General features: G+C 37.4%; 2 protein-coding genes and 1 long non-coding RNA gene across 4 annotated transcripts; 2 read left to right on the forward strand and 1 right to left on the reverse strand.

Moving 5' to 3' along the window:
- Positions 1-2,445, forward strand: LOC131008460 (uncharacterized). Its single transcript, XM_057935336.1, has 2 exons — positions 1-1,806; positions 2,404-2,445. The coding sequence occupies exons 1-2, from the start codon at positions 1-3 to the stop codon at positions 2,443-2,445; spliced, it is 1,848 nt and encodes a 615-aa protein (XP_057791319.1).
- A 4,736-nt stretch (positions 2,446-7,181) lies between these two features.
- LOC131013441 (uncharacterized) lies at positions 7,182-9,800 on the reverse strand. Of its 2 annotated transcripts, XR_009097701.1 has the most exons (3): positions 9,666-9,800; positions 8,647-8,716; positions 7,182-8,295 (listed from the first exon to the last, which is right to left on the reverse strand). It is a non-coding gene; the product is annotated as an uncharacterized LOC131013441 (long non-coding RNA). The 2 variants fall into 2 exon arrangements; XR_009097700.1 differs by having other exon boundaries at positions 7,182-8,716; positions 9,666-9,778.
- Positions 9,801-14,217: 4,417 nt separating this feature from the next.
- LOC131013442 (eukaryotic translation initiation factor 3 subunit D-like) lies at positions 14,218-17,502 on the forward strand. Its single transcript, XM_057941524.1, has 2 exons — positions 14,218-16,141; positions 17,200-17,502. Exon 1 carries the CDS (start codon positions 14,388-14,390, stop codon positions 16,137-16,139), a length of 1,752 nt encoding a protein of 583 aa, XP_057797507.1. The 5' UTR covers positions 14,218-14,387; the 3' UTR covers positions 16,140-16,141; positions 17,200-17,502.
- The last annotated feature ends 1,253 nt before the right edge of the window (positions 17,503-18,755 follow it).

The raw sequence follows: 18,755 nt of genomic DNA on the forward strand, positions 1-18,755 counted from the left end.
ATGGAAGAGCAAGTAAAGGAGCCGCTGCAGCCAAGAGAGGAGGAGAAGGAGAAAGAGAAGGAGCCCGGAGTGAAGCTCCACAAGGCTACCAAGCCATATAAGCCACCGGTCCCCTATCCAAGCCGATTGAAGAATGAAAAGCTGGACCAACAGTTCACCGATTTCTACAACATGTTGGCAAAGGTGAACGTGAACCTGCCGTTGCTAGACGTGATCAGAAATGTCCCAGCCTACCTGAAGTTCTTTAAAGAGTTGGCCTCCAAGAAGAGGAGGTTCGAGGACAACGAGAAGATTTTGGTGTCCGAGGTTGCAAACTCCATAATGCAACAGCCCTTACCGACCAAGCAACGAGACCCAGGTAGCTTTGTCATTAATATTGCTTTGGGAAATGGTAAGGAGGCCTCGGGGATGTTAGATTTGGGGGCTGGAATCAATTTAATGCCTTACTCTATTTTCAAGCAATTAGAGTTAGGAAATCTGAAACCCACTCGTATGTGCTTGCAATTAGCTGATAGGTCGGTGCGGTATCCTCACGGGGTAGTTGAGGATATCCTTGTTAGAGTGGGTGGGTTGATTGTACCTGTTGATTTTGTTGTGCTTGAAATAGGAGAGGTACACGAAAATGGCAAAGAACATACCCTTTTGCTAGGAAGACCATTTATGGCAACTACTAACACATTGATAGATGTTAAAAATGGCACCATCAAGATGACTGTGTTAGGAGAGCCAGTGTCTTTCTCTGTGCATCATAATCGAGCCATGCCATCATCCTCACTCACTAATGAATGTTCTTATATTGATGCAATTGATGGCTTGGCCGAGATATTCTTTGTGCAGGAGCAAGAAGTTGTTGAGGTTTTTGCAGGGTCCGCGGACATGGAGGAGTTTGCCCGTGAAGCCGAAGAAAGAGAGCGGGCCCGCAAAGCTAAGCTCCCCATTGATGAGGCCGTGGTGATTGACTATGCCACAAAGATTAAGCCAACCTTGGAGCTCAAGGAGCTCCCCAAGAACCTCAAGTATGTATACTTGGAAGGAGAGGCGGAAAAGCTTGTAATCATATCTTCCGAGCTTACGCACGAGCAAGAGTTGGCATTGATGGAGGTTTTGCGGAAAAATAAGGCAGCTTTCGGATGGGGCCTTGCCGATATTAAAGGCATTAGCCCTGCCACTTGCATGCACAGGATCCACCTTGAGGAAGGGGCGAGGCCCAAGAGAGATGGCCAAAGGAGATTGAATCCAGTCCTCATGGAGGTGGTTCGCAAGGAAATCCTCAAGCTATTGGCGGAAGGGATCATCTACCCGATCGCCGATAGTGAGTGGGTTAGTCCGGTGCACGTGGTGCCGAAGAAAGGAGGGATCACTGTCATCCTTAATGATGATCAAGAGTTGGTGCCAACCCGCCCCGTGACGGGATGGCGCATGTGCATCGACTACAGGAAATTGAATGCAGCCACCAAAAAGGACCATTTTCCCCTCCCCTTTATTGATCAAATGCTTGATCATTTAGCTGGTCATAATTTTTATTATTTTCTTGATGGACTTTCAGGGTATTACCAAATAGCCATTGCACCAGAGGACCAAGACAAGACGGCATTCACCACTCCCTTCGGCACCTTTGCGTGGAAGAGGATGCCGTTCGGTTTGTGCAATGCACCGGGGACTTTCCAACGGTGCATAATGTCGATCTTCGCGGAAATGATAGGTGATTTTGTTGTCCTTGATGTGGGAAAAGGGATTAGAGGAGATAATGGGCATCTTCTTTTGCTTGGCCGACCTTTTATGGCCACCACCCATACTCGTATTAACGTGAGTACTGGAAATTTGAGTATGGCGGGGGCAGGGAGGTCTGTAACTTTCTCTATTTTTGATAAGAAATCTCCTACTCGTACTCCCTTATTGCAAAACTGCTCTTATGTTGAGACTTTTGATGTTTTGGATGAGGATTGTATTGTGCAGGATTTTCTTTATAAGTTACAGGAGGAGGACGAGATTGTGGAGGAATTCCTTGCTAACTTGCAGGATGAGGCTGACATTGAGCAGGAATTTCTGGATAAGCTGCAAGAGGAAGATGATATAGAGCAAGGCTTTCTGTGTGCCTTGCTACTGGAAGAGAAGCTTGATGAGGTTGTGTCACTCGATCTCGCTAGATGTATGGATAGAAGGCCATCTCATGATATGAGCATGGAGCGCTCATTAGGAGGACCCACAGCTGCAATTCAAGAAGATGTGTTTACACATGCACTTAAGCAGCTGACGTTTCAATCGGATTTTGGTTAAGGGATCCTCTTAGTCGGGCTGGCGACTTAAAAACTAGCGCTGCATGGGAGGCAACCCATGTTTTTCTTGCTTTCATTTTTTTTTTGTTTGGGTTTGTGTTTCTGTTTTTTCTGTTGTTGGGTGCAGGTTGGTGCGTTGGAGATTGTTTGTTCTATGGATGAGAGATAGGCAGACACCGTGGGAAACTACGGGCTCGCCACTTGGATCGATATTCAGGGAAGTTTTTCTCTTTCACCCATCTTTTTGCGAGCACTGAGGACAGTGCTAGATTTTAAGTGTGGGGGGGGGTGTTTGTTGATCCTGTGGGTGCCTTTTTGTTGTGATTTTGGGCTTTCTTGTGCGGGGCAAATGGTCTCCTTTATCTTGATTGTTGTTTGGCTTCAAGTAATAATGCACACTTTGATGATTTGTTCACAAGTAAATTTCATGCTTTGTGTTGGCTTGGTTGCTATCTTTATCTCTCAGGCTATGCATATTCCTCTCTTGATGTAAGTTGTTTAATGTTTTGGATGCAACACCCTTATGAGCTATTCTTGACGTGATTTGTCCGGTAGATGCTAGAGGGAGTGTTTTCATTGTGATAGCCTACGATCTTATCCCTTGAGTTTGAATGTTGGTTTGTTGTGAAGTTTTCTATAGCTCTGGGTCTCTGCTCCTCTGACGGTAGTGTTATGAGCATGGAAAACCACGTGAGAACATTTTGGATTACCTCCAAAAGTGTTGATCTCACGAAAGTTGGCCCATCTATTGAGAATGGAATAACATCACCTTGAAAAGAAAGATGTATAAAATTAGATTTGGTTTGATTGTTTATCATCTTCAAGGAAAATGGGATTTGATTATAAAGGCAATCACATTAGGGAATTCACCTCTAGCGGAGAATTGGGTCTGATCGGATTGAATTGTATCATGTGGTTGTTGCTTCTTAAAATCTTAACAATGAACATCTCGTGAGGAATGTGAATGGCTAAGAGACTTAGATTGGTTGGAGATGTGAATGGTGAGGAAGTTTTCTTGTGAACTATCTTTTGGTGTCGTGACTTTGCTTGAGGACAAGCAAAGGATCAAGTGTGGGGGGGTTGTTTAGCCCTATTTTGTGATGAATTTGTGGGTGTTTACGTCTTATATTGACTTTTATTTTGGTCTCTTTCACTCAAGAGTTGATTGATTTGAGCTTTTGTGCTAATTTTGTTGTCTCAGGATTTTATGCTCAAATTGATTGATATGTGGACAAAACTAAAGTCAGAATTTAGTTGATTGGTCTGAAGAAGAATCGAAGTTCGTCTCGATACGAGTTCGTAGGAGAAAACGGATCCAAAATCCGACTTGAAACGAGGGAGAACGGACCAAAACAAAAACGCTGCGCATTGTAGTCTGCGAAAGGCATACACGGCGCCGCCGTCCCTGGGCGCGTTTTTTCCATTTAAAAGTTGATTTTTAGGGTTTTTCACCCCATACTCGAACACAGCAGCCTCTAGGGCGATTTCCACCATTTTCCTTTGGTTTTTAGAGATTCAAAACATCTACATTCGCTCTCGGATTCATTGGATTATTGTGATTGCAATTTACATTCCGTTGGATTAAGTTCACTTGGATCATATGCTTTTGTAAGAACTCACTTGATTCTCTTTAGTTTATTTGAATCCTTTGGTTTGCCTCAGTATTTGTTTATGCTCTTGATGATTGATAGTCCTAGAATACCTTCTATGATGTGGATGATTGTTTATGATTTAAGTATTCGGTTTGTTCTTTGTTGATCGTTGATGAATGCTCTTGATTGTTAGTTGAGGAATCTTTCTAAGGAACAATTAGAGTTTGGTTTGAGTTTGAATTTCATGTTTGATCTTGTCTTCATGCCTAGGTAGTGATTATTCGTTGTTTACGGGTTTATGATTGTTCGATTTGACGTACTAGATACAACCCTAGTTTGATAGGTTTAATGTTTAATGTTTAATCTCTACACTCTCAGTTGTTACATATCTACTGCATAGTTAATGTTTATTGCTTCTTTTCGTTTATGTCTTGGTGATTAGAGAGTGAGATAGTGCCAGACCCAACTACCCGATTAGAATGTTTAGGTTTACTTTTCGTTTCTTGTGAGTGATACAATTAAAGCCCTGCTAAGCCTTCCGTGTGAGACGACTTGAGTCACCTTACCGCCCTAGGACGACCTCGTATAAATTCGAGTCCATCTGCTAGGTGTTTTTGGATGAGTCAGTCGTTCTCCTCGAGCTCCCAATCTGTTGCATGTTCTCCTTCATCCTCGATTATCATGTTGTGCAAAATAATGCATGCAAACATGACATCGCTTATTTGCTCCTTCTTCAACAGACGAGTCAGATCTCTGATAATAGTCCAACAAACTTAAAGAACACCAAAAGCTCATTATATGTCCTTCTTTGCCACTTCTTGCATCAATTTGAACCTCATCTTCTTCTCGTTTGTAGTTAATTGAAGACTCTTGACGAAGACTGGCTAATCTAGGTAGATTTTGCAAGGTACATGAAAAAAATGTCGAGATCAACATTCGGATCTGAAAGGGCCGAAACCTCGTTTCCAGAGAAAGAATTTGAAGAAGAATTGAAAGAATAAGACAATTTTTTTGGAGAAAAGAGAAATAGATGAAGATAGAAATGAATGAAATGAGGTGTAAATTATGAAAGGAAAAATGAGTATTTATAGAAGAAATTAAGAAATAAAGAAAAACAAAGTGTCGTTATGAGCCAAACGGCTGTTTCACATTAATTTAAAAAATTCAAAACCTCAATATAGTCATTTCAGTTGAAAATTGCAAGAATTTATTTTTGTTTTTTAATTTTTGATTGGTGCGGTGCCACCACACATCTTCTCTCACTCTCCTCCAACACCAAGCGTGGACTTCTGCGCCTTGCCTCGCGCCCTCCAACATTGGTACGTGGCTCGTGCGAGTTGTGGTGTGGATGCTCTGATTGTCACACCCCAATTCTTGAAGAAATAATTATAATCGAGGTGCAACTAATTCATAGAAATAAACAAGAACAAACCTTGTTTAAACCCGAATAATAAGATAATGAGTTGGGCTAGGCCCCTTTGGATCACAAGTTTTGTTTCATGCTTCTGATAACCAACATTCGTTAGCATAAAACTAAGAGTTAAGAATTTAAGTTCGATCAGATATGTCAATTGAAATAGATGTAATACCCGGGCTTTTAATGACTTGTTAATTGCTTAAGTTTGAGTAATTAAGGTTTTAGCCCCCTTCTTTAATTTTATAGAGACATGAGAATTCGTTTAGAACTATTTTGATTTATAGTTTTTGAGAAGTCAGTATTTTTATATCCGGATGATGTGGGATTTTATATCCCTATTTGAATATGAATATTTGATATAATTATTTGAATGAGAATGATGAAGTCGGAAATGAGATCTGAGTCCGTTGAGATGCTTTTGAAATTTTAACAATTTGACGATGAATAGTAATAATCTCTATTTCGTCTTTTTGTCGACTTTCAAAATTTTACGTGCGCGTCGTCGATAAATATTCTTAGTTTTTCGATACGAGTCCAAAAATAAAAGTTTTTATTTTTAGACGACGAGTGAATAGTAAATTGAGATTTATCGATAAACGAATAGAGCTCATTTATCATAATTTCGAGAATGAGCTTGCGTTTTTTATATTTATATAAAATTAAGAGTGTAATGAAAGTGAGTAGGAGTTGAGAGGACGAGTAACGAAGAGTATGGGTAGTTAGTTGTTAAATCGAGACGAAATGAAATATTTAACGATTAATGGGTTAATATCCTAAAATATCTACCTACCCTACCCTTAACCACCCCACCCAACCGCGCAACACCTTTCCCCTCACTTACTTTCGGCTGAAGGCAGCCCAACACACTGCACTAACTCCCTAATCACACAAACACACGCACTCACACACTAAAACACACACTACGCACGCCTTTTTCCATTAAAGCTTGGACGGAGCTTTCAAGCTCTGATTTGCATGCCGAGACGAGCTCCGAACATCTTTTGGAACACGTATCTAGGTAGATGATATCTCTACTTACGTTTAGATGGTTAGATTTTCAAGTTTAGTCGACGTCGAAAAACGTCGATTTCTCGACTTTATTTTGAAACGATGTCGGATCGTCGTGAATTTTTAATATGTTGTTCCTAGCATATAATTGAGCATCTTTAGTGAAGGGAGTAAGAACGGAATGAACCGTAGCTATGGGCAGCCCGTCATTTCGTCCGTTGGCTCGTCTTTCAATTTTTGTTTGATCGTTTTGACTTGATATTTGTGCTTAGGGGTATGCTAGGATCGTTATATATTATATTCGTATTTTTCCAAGCACGAAATTTATATGAGTTTTTAGAGCATGTTTATTTAAATCCGTGAAGTTTGGGACGTTGCATGATGAATATTATTGCATATATGTGTTCTACGATATCACATGAGCATGCTAGATTAATTTGAGAATTTTCGAGAAATATTAGAAACGAGAAGCATGAGGACCGAATGGTTTGATGCCCGGATGTGGATAGAAAGTTTAACTTTCTAATTGGTCAATTAGACGAAATGAGAGCGAATAGATCAGCTACGAAAGTGGACTTTTCGATTAGTTAAATATTTCTTTTAATTGAAGAGTTGCTAATTATAACATAAGGATGTTATAATTAATGAGTAATGACAAGAGAGAATAATGGTTATATTGATTAACAACCTAGAGAGTGAGCATTAAAGATACTAATGTTTCATAAAAGAGCTTAGATTAAAAATTGAGTTTTCTTTTATAATGTGACCCTTCTTCTCACCGATTCTTCATAACGATGAAGGTCCTTTTGGGAATTAACGACTTGAAGGAGAGAGTGACATTACGCATTGATATAGAGACACAACAAGGTGGGCTTTTCTACGTTAAAATGGATATTAAATGCATTGATGTTTTATTTTCCTTTCAAAGCTTGAACTGAAAATATATTTTGAAGTTATTGCATTGCCAAATATTTGATGTTTTGGTATGTTATCTATCTGCTTGAGATGAAGAATTCGGTCCTATGCTAGTGTAGATACTAGTAAGGATTTGTGTACACTGAGGTGGTCGTGAGTCATCTTTCAGGTTGGCCGGTCACAGTGTTGCAGAGGGAGGCCTCCCTCTCAGTACTTGATGTTATAACAGATATGATACTTACTTGATGAGAAAGTCTGCGCAAACAACTTTGAGGAAATGAAAATGAGTTTAGCTAACACAGGGTCTTTCTACAAATTTATTGTATTATGCATATGAAATGGCAATGACAATATATATAGCTTTATAAGCATGAGATGTTTTCGGCATAAGATCACTGAGTGCTTTTGTACTCTGTAACACCCTAATCTAATTAAGAAGTTAAATATAAAATTTAAATAAATATTTAATGCGGAAGTCTTAAAATAATTTAAAACTCACTTTTAAAATAAATATTTTCGAAAATAATTTTAAGAAAAAGAAATCATTTAAATAAAATTGGTTTTTAAAGCACTTTTAAAACGATTTATAAGATATCAAAATTTTCAATAATGTATTCAAATATAAAACTTGATTTTGAATTCATAAATTTAAACAACTTTATTTTCAAAGCACGACATGAAGATGTCAGAAAAATAATTAACTAATTAATAAAACTTTTACTAAGGAAAAACTCTAAGTATAAAATAATATCTTTTTAGCAGCGGAAAATATAACAAAATAAAATCTTTATATGATTAAAAATTATGTATGTATCCATGTATATATTTTCGTAAAGATATAAATTCTTAAATAAATATTTGAAATGAATTTAAATATAAATTAAACAAGTCATGACATTAAAATAATATAATAACATTTATTTAAACAAATCACACACAAATCTCAAATAGTATAGAATTTCAGAGTTTACATAATCAAGAGATATCACATGAAATAACATAATATGTTTTAGGAAACATTTATCTTTAAATAGATTCGACGCGCCCATTCGACTCTCCACGCGCCTCCGATATCAATCACCTGAAACTGTTGAATATGGGATGAGCATACAGGGTACACTCAGTGTGGGAACATGCAATAATTGTCCATGTTAATAAAATGGTAACACATATTGTCATAACGTAACATAACTTCCATACGCACTGTGGCAATCCAAGGACTTTAATGTCCCGGACCCTATATGTGGGCCCCTGGCGACAATATAATGGTTGCAACCCTGTAACATGAAATCGCTTTGTGGCATACCAAGGACGGTGAAGTCCTGGACCAATTATGCTGGCCCCTAGCGATAAATATTTTTACAACACATACGGTAAACACATAATATTAAAATGGACAAATATTAACCACGTGCATGTACTGAAATAAATCCCACACCTGAAAATATGGATTTGATAGATAACTTGAATAATTTCAGATCAACAGTTATGTCCTAGTCGCGCCGCACCTAGTCAGATAAATTCAAATAATAAAACATAAGGACTTAATTAAAATATTTTAAATATAATTAAACTTGAGAAAATTATTTATATAAGTTTTTTTTTAGAAAATCTGAAATGGGAATAATAATTAAAAGAGTAACTATGGGCTTAAATAAATTATGCTCACTACTTAAAAGAATTAACTAAATTAGAAGCCCAATTCAATTAATAAAATTAAGACCCAAAATAAAGCTCATTCCTAAGCCCATCTAACAATCCCTAATTAAACTTACACACACCCCAACACTCCCACGACACAAACACATAGCAGATTCACTAAAATTCACAACTCACGCCTCTTCCCTCTCAGCCGCTCTCTCTCTTCTCTCCACCCCTCTATCTCCCTCTCGGCCTCCTACCACCGCGCCACCGGACGGCCGCCACCGCCGGAGGCCGGCGGCTCCTACCTCCTCACTCTCCTTCCCTATTTTCCTATCTCCCTTCATCCTCCCCTGCCCCTGTCCTCGCCATCCCAGCCACCTCATCCTTCGACCGGAACAGCACAGCAGAGCCGAGACCGCGCCGCCACCGCCACCGCGACGGACAGCAGCATAGCCCAAACGCTTCTCCCTCCGCCCTGACCGGTAATACACAGCAGCGGCAGAGACCACGGTGCCGCTGCCCCTGTTTCCTCTCGCCGTACGCCGCCCCTACTTCTCCCCGCCACCGCCTCTGCACCAACTCCTTCCCCAAAGTTCAGTCCAACTTTCTTTTATCAGTCTAGATTTTCAAAATTTCTTTCTCTGTAAACTATGGATATGAATTCTATTTGATTTCATATTAAATATAAATGATAGATTTGATGATGTATGCATGTATGAATTTGGAAATCTTGGTTTTGAGCAGAGAATGAAGAAACAATTTAGATGCTGAAATAAAATTTCATAGTATCTGCACAAAAGAAATCAAAATTACCACTTGAGCGAAAATGAACAGACGAGAAGTTGGTGTAAGAAAACAAATGAGGAAAACGAATTGGGGATGATGAATTGAGGATGATGGATTGAGGTATAAATAGGAGAAGTTACGTCGGCAGCAATGAGAAGTAAATAACCAGGGGGCTTAGCTCACTGGCCACCGAGTCCTCACTTAAGTGAAGTGACCCGGGTTCGATCCCTCTTGGGAGCGAATTGGAGATTGGAGATATAAGGTGGATTTGGTGAATGGAGAGATAAGGTGGTTCTTGGAGTGGATGGGGAACTAATTACTAACATCTAACATGACTTTGCCCGATCAAAAAAAAAAAAAAAAAAAAAATGAGAAGTAAATACTTGTTCGATGCTGTAGAATTCAAAGTTTTGAATGTGAAAGAAATCAAATTTCCTGCTGTAGAATTCAAAGTTTGATGCTGTGGAGGAATCAAAAATCAACATTTGCTGCCGATGATAACAGATGGTGGCTGAGGAAATTTACACTTGCTTTCTAAGTTCCAGAATAAAATATAGCTGAAGATAAAATCAAAGTTTGCTGATCAAAGTTTGCTGGAATCAAAGTTTGCTGCTCAAAGTTTGCTACTGTAGTGTTTGTCAAATACTTACGTAAAGGAATTTATCCAAAATGATTTCTTATAAAAGATTTTCTTTTTAAGGAATTTTGGTTATGTGCATATGTACAGAGGGGTTTGGTTTAATGGGCTTGTTTTGTTTCACAAAATAAATGAGAATGAAAGAAAAACGTAGTAATTTGCTGTGATGAATTAAAACATGAAATCTCACAGAAACAATAAAATTGCCAATTGAAGTTTTGTGAAGGAAATATCAGAAATGAGAAGTCTGTTAACGTGAATGAAATTTGTGCTCTGGAAAATTTTGATGAAATGAAACCTAAATTTTGATGAAATGAAACCTAGCAGGTTATTTGGGTGAATTTAAATGTGATAGCAGTGAGTGATACGTGGCTGAATAAAATTAGGTGACTGAAGGTGATTAAATCCGAATATGTGGCTAAGGAAAAACTGAACCACGTAACATCTCATTTTAATTAAAGAAAGACATATGGACTTATAATAATAATTGGGCTTTAAAGATGATAAATGGAAAATTTTAACCCAATTATCATAGAAAAAGAATAAAAACTATGTCCCAACATATTTATTAAAAATATTTGATAATATAAATTTGTATCTTTTTATAAATATAATCTATAGTTCAAAGTCATTTATCTAATTAGGGCGGTTAGATATCTGATAAGAATAAAAATAGGAATGGCTGGCTTGGAGACTTCTTTAAACAAATGTAAATAAATAGAGTAGAAATTGTTAATTTGCAGATACGAAAATAAGGTATCCAAATCCTTGAAATCATTAATAAACTATAAATGTTGAAACTTGAATAATTGTTTTAGGATCATTGCAAAAGAATTTGGCACATTAATAACAATAAGCCCAACACTAACAAAATTTATGAAAATATTTTATTCTTAATCCAAAATTAATATAATGTCCATGATAAATATATTTAAGTAAATAAATTTATTTAGGCCCAAATTTATATAAAAATATTTTTGGAATATAAAACTTTATTTCTATAGGTATAACCTAGAATTTAGAGTCATACATCTAGCTAGGGGCGCGACTAGATAATTCTCCACAAACTCGACTCATAGATTTATATTTTTAATATCTCGAAAATATAAAAATTTTCAAATAAAATTTGCAAAGGTAGTAAACGGTTTTGTAAAAACATTAGTATATATGCTTATACAAAAATATATGCGTATATGAGCCATGGGTTTCGATACTCATGACCAATTGTTCTGAATTAAAGAAGAAATGCAGTATGCTCATTTTCTTTTCTTATGAATCATGCTTGTTACAATATCTTATACACATACGTATTAGCACGAAAGCATATAGTGTTTACAGTAACAAGTTAGAGAGAGTTGAGAACCTTGAAATGTTGAATGTTCTGTGTGGGGAATTCCTTAATTTCAGAACAATTTGTATAATAAACATAAGAGACAACACCATATTCTACTCAAAATTATATAATAAAAGGAAATCTTTTATATGGATAAAATTGTGAAAATAGCAGCTGTTGTGATCAAAATACCTTTGCATCGTATAACAATGTAAAATATACTAATACCATTAATACATTGTTACACACTTTTTTGATTTACACAATTTTGCAAAACCGTGTAATCGTCGCGAAAATCGTGTAACAATGTATTTTACATTGTTACTCATTTTTCTACAATTACATACTTTTGCGAAAATAGTGTGAAACAATGTAGAATACATTGTTACACGATTTTTTCGACTATTACATGATTTTGGGAAAAGGTTATTTGTGTGTAAATACATGAGCTTTCACCATTTTTTAGTTTTTCCCACAAGCTTTATTTTTAAAATCTAAATACACGAACTTTGTGCTCGTCCGATTTTTTCCGCAACGAGCAATTTTCAATCGAATTATAACTGACTTGGCTTTTACATGGCCTATTATTGTCCACATAGCGTACACGTGCCAATTTTTAACTTGGGGTATTTGCGTGTAAATACACAAATTTTCAATATTTTCTAACTTTTCCACGAACTTAATACTCTTCCAATTTTTTTTCATCAAATTCATTTTTTTTCAACAAAATTCATTTCCCTCATATTTCTCAATTAGTTTGTGTTGCAATTAGTTATGATGTTAATTAAATTTTTGTTATTATATCGAGAAATTGGAAAGCTTTAATATGATCTTTGGATCCAAAAAATCTATAATGACATATTTCTCAATGAGTTTGTGCTTAATTAATTATGATTAAAATGTTAATTCAAATTTTTTATTGTGTTGATATTGAAAAGTTAAAATATGATATTTGGGTCCAAGAATTCTACAATAGGTTAAATACTTTTCGAGTGCATGTCTAGAATCTTTTTAGATATATTTATAGTTTTTTTTATAAGCCTAATAGGTAAAAATAGTATAGACTAGTATATATATTATTTATTAAAATAGATTTAAATTTCAAAATATCCGAATATTTTTTATAATTTGTGTCATTCAATTCATATCATATTGAAATGTGAAAAGTTCTATTAATAAAATAAAAAATATTCAATAATATATTTCATGAATTGCGAAAAGTGAACGCCTAAAAAAATAGTAATAATATCGTACGCTATCTCTCAATTTTTTTTGATAAATTACATAAATAAATAAATTTAAAAATTGCACGATAAAAGGCTTGAACTGAGGTCTTGACATTACCATTTCATTAGCTATGGACCTACCGAGTCCCTACACAACACATTCAAGTGGTTTAATTTGAATTCTTGTAAACTTTACTGTGTCCCTACACATTCAAGTGGTTTAATTTTAATTCTTGAACCTCAAAGCATATAAGGATTGGACACTTGTTGAAGTTGTTTCGTTTTCTTATCTGCATTAGCTTGTTGAAACATTTATTTACAGAAGAGATATTACCATTTTGAAAAAAAAAAAAAAAAAAAATTCTACCCGCTCGGTAGAAAAGTGCCAACAAATGTTAAGTCATAAATACACTATATGTGTGTTCTTAAAAAGTTGACATTGGGCCGATGAGGCCTTGCTCTAGTGATAAAGCTGAGGCACCCAAAGTCTCTCATTTGTAAAAGGTCTTAGGTTTGATCCTGCTTGACGGTGATATTTTTCCATTTTAAGGTGATGTATTATTGTTTGTTGGTCTCACATATAGGGCGTTCTCGCCTTCGTGCGGCTCGCCTGCGTATGATGATATTTTCCCACTATTGTGTAGTGTTGAGGTCCACAATCCAATAATAAGTATAAGCAATATACTATTGGGTCGATCACAAATCTGATACTATTAAATATAGAGTAATACTCCCTCCGTCCCACTTAAAATGTCTTGTTTTCCTTTTTGGGTTATCCCACTTGAAATGTCTTGTTTCCTTTTATGGAAAAAGTTATTCTCAAAAAGTAGGAATTTTGGAGGCCACAATCACCTTTTTAACTTTACACCACACTATTTAATAATCTAATTAACATATTTCTAAATAACCGTGCCGAAAAGAAATAAGACATTTCAAGTAGGACGGAGGGAGTAGTATATTATTTTGAGTGGACAGATAATATACAAAAACACAATGTGTATTAGGTCGACCATAAGCCCAATAGCAAATATAAACACAATAAAGCTCCATAGATAAACTTTCAAGCAGATACTGTGAGTTTACTGATAAATTTATTATGGAAAAATAAAAGACAATACAAATTTATGTATTTAAATGTCTCATTTCTTTTTTCATATTTTACACAAATGAGAAGTTCACCATTTTTCATAAGAAAGAAAAAATAGTGAACTTCTCTTTTGTATAAAATATGAAAAAAGAAAGAAGATATTTAAAAACATAAATTTTTGTTATCACTCATTTTTCCATGATAAATTTATCCATGAAAGTGAACACACCCTACAGGTTAAAACTTGAAATTCATAATTATATATACTGGGCTGATGATCACTTACAATTGTAGCCCAAATCTATGCGCCCATAGAAACAGATAGCCCATTAAATACTATACAAAAACTCTCTTTCTCTTCTCTAAATAAATATTCTAACAACAGCCCAAACAACGCCTAGGGTTTTTATATACAAAAAAACCCTACTTCTCAGCTCAGTTTCACGCACATCACACAGCAGCAGCAATGGTAGGATTCGAAATCGGTGCCGTGCCTTTTAATCCCGACGGCTGGGGTCCACCTGATTCCGCTGCTGCCGGCCTCTCCGTCCCCAACCACCCATCCAATGTCCCCTTCGCTCCCTTCTCCCGCTCCGAGAAATTGGGGCGAATCGCTGATTGGACCAGAAACATGAATAATTCGGGCCGCCCCGGATCCAAGCAGGGCGGCTACCACGCCGCCGATTCCGCCTTCGATTTCTCCGGCGATGACTCCTTCGCCACCCTCGCCGCCGACGAGGACTCCTCCTTCCGCCTCGTCGACACATCTGCCAAGTCGCACCACCACAACCCTAACCGCCCCAAATTCAACCCTAGGTGGCGGTTCAACCCCCACCACGCCCGCTCGCAGCTCCCGCAGCGCCGCGACGAGGAGCAGGAAGCCAAGAAGCGAGAAGCCGAGAAGGAGCGCGCGCGCCGCGATCGGCTGTACAACGCGAACCGCTCGCAGATGCCACAGCGTCGTGAGTCGTCGGTGTTCAAGTCTTCGGTCGATATCCAGCCCGAATGGAATATGCTGGATCAAATTCCGTTCTCGACCTTCTCGAAGCTGTCATATTCGGTGCCGGAGCCCGAAGATTTGTTGATTTGCGGCGGGCTAGAGTTCTACGATAGGTCTTATGATCGGATTACTCCGAAGAATTGCCGGCCATTGGAACGTTTCAAGAGCCGCAATTTCTTCAAGGTCACAACCACTGATGATCCGGTTATTAGGCGATTGGCAAATGAGGATAAAGCGACGGTTTTTGCCACTGATTCAATTTTGTCGACACTAATGTGCGCTCCTAGGTCGGTTTACTCGTGGGATATTGTGGTTCAGCGCGTTGGAAACAAGCTATTCCTTGATAAGAGGGATGGATCGCAGTTGGATTTGCTTGCTGTGCACGAGACCTCGCAGGAGCCGTTGCCTGATCTCAAGGATGATATCAACTCTATGCACTCTTTGAGCGTGGAAGCTGCTTACATCAATCAAAACTTTTCGCAGCAGGTTTTGATAAGGGATGGAAACAAGGTTGCTTTCGAGGAGCCCAACCCCTTTGCTAATGAAGGGGAGGAAGTGGCTCCGGTTGCTTATAGGTATAGGAGGTGGAAGATGGACGATGAAATGTACCTGGTGTCAAGATGTGAGGTGCAGAGCGTGGTAGATATAAACAATCAGAGGTCGTTCTTGACACTGAATGCATTGAATGAGTTTGATCCCAAGTACTCAGGTGTCGACTGGAGGCAGAAGCTGGAGACGCAGAGGGGTGCAGTGTTGGCAACTGAGTTGAAGAATAACGCCAATAAGTTGGCGAAATGGACTACTCAGGCTTTGCTGGCTGGTGCTGATATGATGAAGTTGGGGTACGTCTCTCGGGTTCACCCGAGGGATCATTTCAACCATGTGATATTGGCGGTTGTGGGATACAAGCCAAGGGATTTTGCTACGCAGATTAATTTGAATACTTCTAACATGTGGGGGATTGTTAAGAGTATAGTGGACTTGTGTATGAAGTTGAAGGAGGGCAAATATGTGCTTGTTAAGGATCCATCAAAGCCGCAGGTGCGGATTTATGATGTGCCGCAGGATGCTTTTGATAACGACTACGTGGAGGAGCCATTGCCGGAGGATGAGCAGGTGCAGCCTCCAGTTGAGGATGCAGATGGTGTTGATGCAAATGCCACCATTGATGGTGCTGCCGAAGATAAGGAGGTTTCTAAAGATGCTGCTGCTGCTTAACGGTAACAATGACATACCTTTTTGTTTCCAATTAGTCAGATTTTTTGATTTTGTAGTTGTTGCTGTTGCTGTTACTAGTAGTCAGAAAAATTGGGTCCAAAATACTAGATTTTGAGAAGTCTCTTGAGAAGCCCTTATAAGCACTGAGGTGAATGCACTAGGATAGTATATATTGAGGTGATTGCACTAGGATAGCATAAAATGAGGTGATTACACTTGGATAGTACAAAATAAGGTTATTACACTTGGATAGTACAAAATGAGGTTATTACACTTGGATAGTATAAAATGAAGTGACTGTACAAGAATATAATCAATTTGGATTTGGCTTTGGTTTCATTTTTTCTTAGTAACAGACTGGACTTATATCAAGAAGAATTAAAATGATAATAATTTCAATATAAATGAAAGTTTTCTTGCCTAATGCTGTGCTGCCCCTGTGTCCAAATAATACAGAATAATTATTGACTAATTTTTATTACTTGATGCATATGTCTATACTATTTGTCTTTTCCTATACTTTTTTCCTCTTAGTTTTTTTTATTCTACTGCAGATTTAACATTAGAAGCTTTAGCCACGACTTTATACCATTTATGAAATCTCAGTTCTGTCAGAAATTTTCTATTGAATTACTTCATATACACCAAGCACATTATTCCTGGTTCAGGATTATTATCTTGTTGTTCTATTAAACAATTAAAACAACATGAATATATTATATTTATTACTGTTTTTTCTTTGATCCATAAGTTTGTTAGGTGTTATCTCTCAGCTATCCTGTAGTGTAGTTCTCCGAATTAAACTTTAATTAGATTGCAGTTGGGGTCTTGTGCATCTGTATAGGTGATTTATTCTGCTTTCCTGGAGCCTTGTTCTTTGAAATTTTAGTTTGCTTATTCTTTGGAGCCTGGATTTGGGTTTTGTTCCTTGCTGGTTTTGCATAGTTTGAAACCTTTTTGAATCAGAGTATTGTGCCTCAACCAATATGCAGCTGAGTAAAGTTTAGTTGTCACGTTTCCTCGATCTTCCATAGTTTACACTTGTTCGCTTGTTTTCCAGGCTCTCCGTTGTTGCATCGGTGCACCAACAACAAATGCTATATATCACTCAGCCTTGCGCTTTACGGAAGATGAGAAAAAGCACGCTGTGGAGCGAAAGACCGAACTCTGGGATTTTTGTTCCTTCCCTTTGCTAGAGCTGTTATTTGATTACTCGAAACCTGTAGTAGAAGAATGTTTCTCTATTTCAATGCATGGGATTTTATATGTGCGTCTGTTTTCATTTTGTACATGGTGCTTGGGCGTGTCCCAATGTCACAGAATGATGCTTTCATACACTATTATTTTCATTACTTTGTTGCAACGACGCTCATCTTCTGTTTTACTACACTGAAATGATGTTTGCGAGCATGAAAAATAGCTGTTTTAGTGGTGTGTCATTTTGCCCCAAGTCTTCCATTTTACCATATAATCTTGAACCTTTGAGGAAATGGTGCAATATCACGTCACGATTTCACCTCCTATTCTATTTCTTGATTATTTCTCTCATCACAATATCATGTTATGATAATGTAACATGAAATCTCATCCCATTCGCTCTTTCTTTTGAAGAGGGGAGCTGGAAACCCTGCGAGAGAGAGAAGTCGGTGCTGATAAAATAATGGAAGTTGGCCTATTGAAATATGCGGCACTGAAACAAGCAAACAAAAAAAACGAAACAATCAAGTTGAGAGTGCCTTGTTGCCCCATGGTTTTATCGCACTAAATTCTAGTTTCAAAGTCCCAACCCCCCATACCTACTTCATGCTTATAAATCTAACTCGTTTATTCATTTCCACCAAACAACAAAATATCACCATTCATCATGGCTTCTCTACTTCTTCTCTTATCCGAGGCTCTTCGCCACCAAAACCTCGACACCCTCGTGTCCCCGCCGCCGCCTTCCTCCACCATTTCTCCGCCGTCTTCCTCCACCAAAAGAGCTGCCGGAGAATCCCAACAAGGTGTGCCCACTTGCTTCAAAACCTATAACCAAGATCTGCCTAGGATCTGCCTCGACTTAACTTGGCCCTAGATGTTTTGGAGTATCTTTTATTTATGTAAGTAAAAATCTAAATCTTGTAAGATTCCCACAACAATTTTTGTTGGTGGTTTTGTTTGTAACAGAAATAAATAGCTTCTCATTGCATGTCTCAACATCCCATATTTTTGCCTGCCGATTTAGTGGTTCTCTTTTTAATTGAAGTTCTTTTCCATCAAAATTTGATTTTGTATATGCAGAACAATTAAGTTAGTTCAAGTGACTCTAAATCTTAATCTACAAATGCTTAATTTAGGTCGTGTAGAAGGTAAAAGGAAAATCAAAACAAACGAACTTTTACTACATTGCATATCGGGCAACTTAACTATCTTTAATTCCCATATAATTTATTATCTTTTATACTTAATAAATAATGTTTTTTATTTTATTTTCAACTATTTTATTGTATGAATTATATGCAAAACTTGTTCGAGTATCCTTATGAAACTGCAAATTAAAATTCGATGGCTCCATAAAATAGAATCTTAATAATTCGAAAGCCAAAAGTTAACTTTTTCTTCGTACATGAATTCCGT

Source organism: Salvia miltiorrhiza, chromosome 2 (genome assembly GCF_028751815.1).
Source record: "Salvia miltiorrhiza cultivar Shanhuang (shh) chromosome 2, IMPLAD_Smil_shh, whole genome shotgun sequence".
Taxonomy (NCBI): Eukaryota; Viridiplantae; Streptophyta; class Magnoliopsida; order Lamiales; family Lamiaceae; genus Salvia; species Salvia miltiorrhiza.

Bases quoted from the DNA above. Each gene is read 5' to 3' on its own strand.
- LOC131008460 (XM_057935336.1), top strand. From the start codon at position 1: ATGGAAGAGCAAGTAAAGGAGCCGCTGCAGCCAAGAGAGGAGGAGAAG. The intron at 1,807-2,403 runs GTGAGTACTGGA...TGTTGGGTGCAG, and splicing joins CCACCCATACTCGTATTAAC to GTTGGTGCGTTGGAGATTGT.
- LOC131013442 (XM_057941524.1), top strand. From the start codon at position 14,388: ATGGTAGGATTCGAAATCGGTGCCGTGCCTTTTAATCCCGACGGCTGG.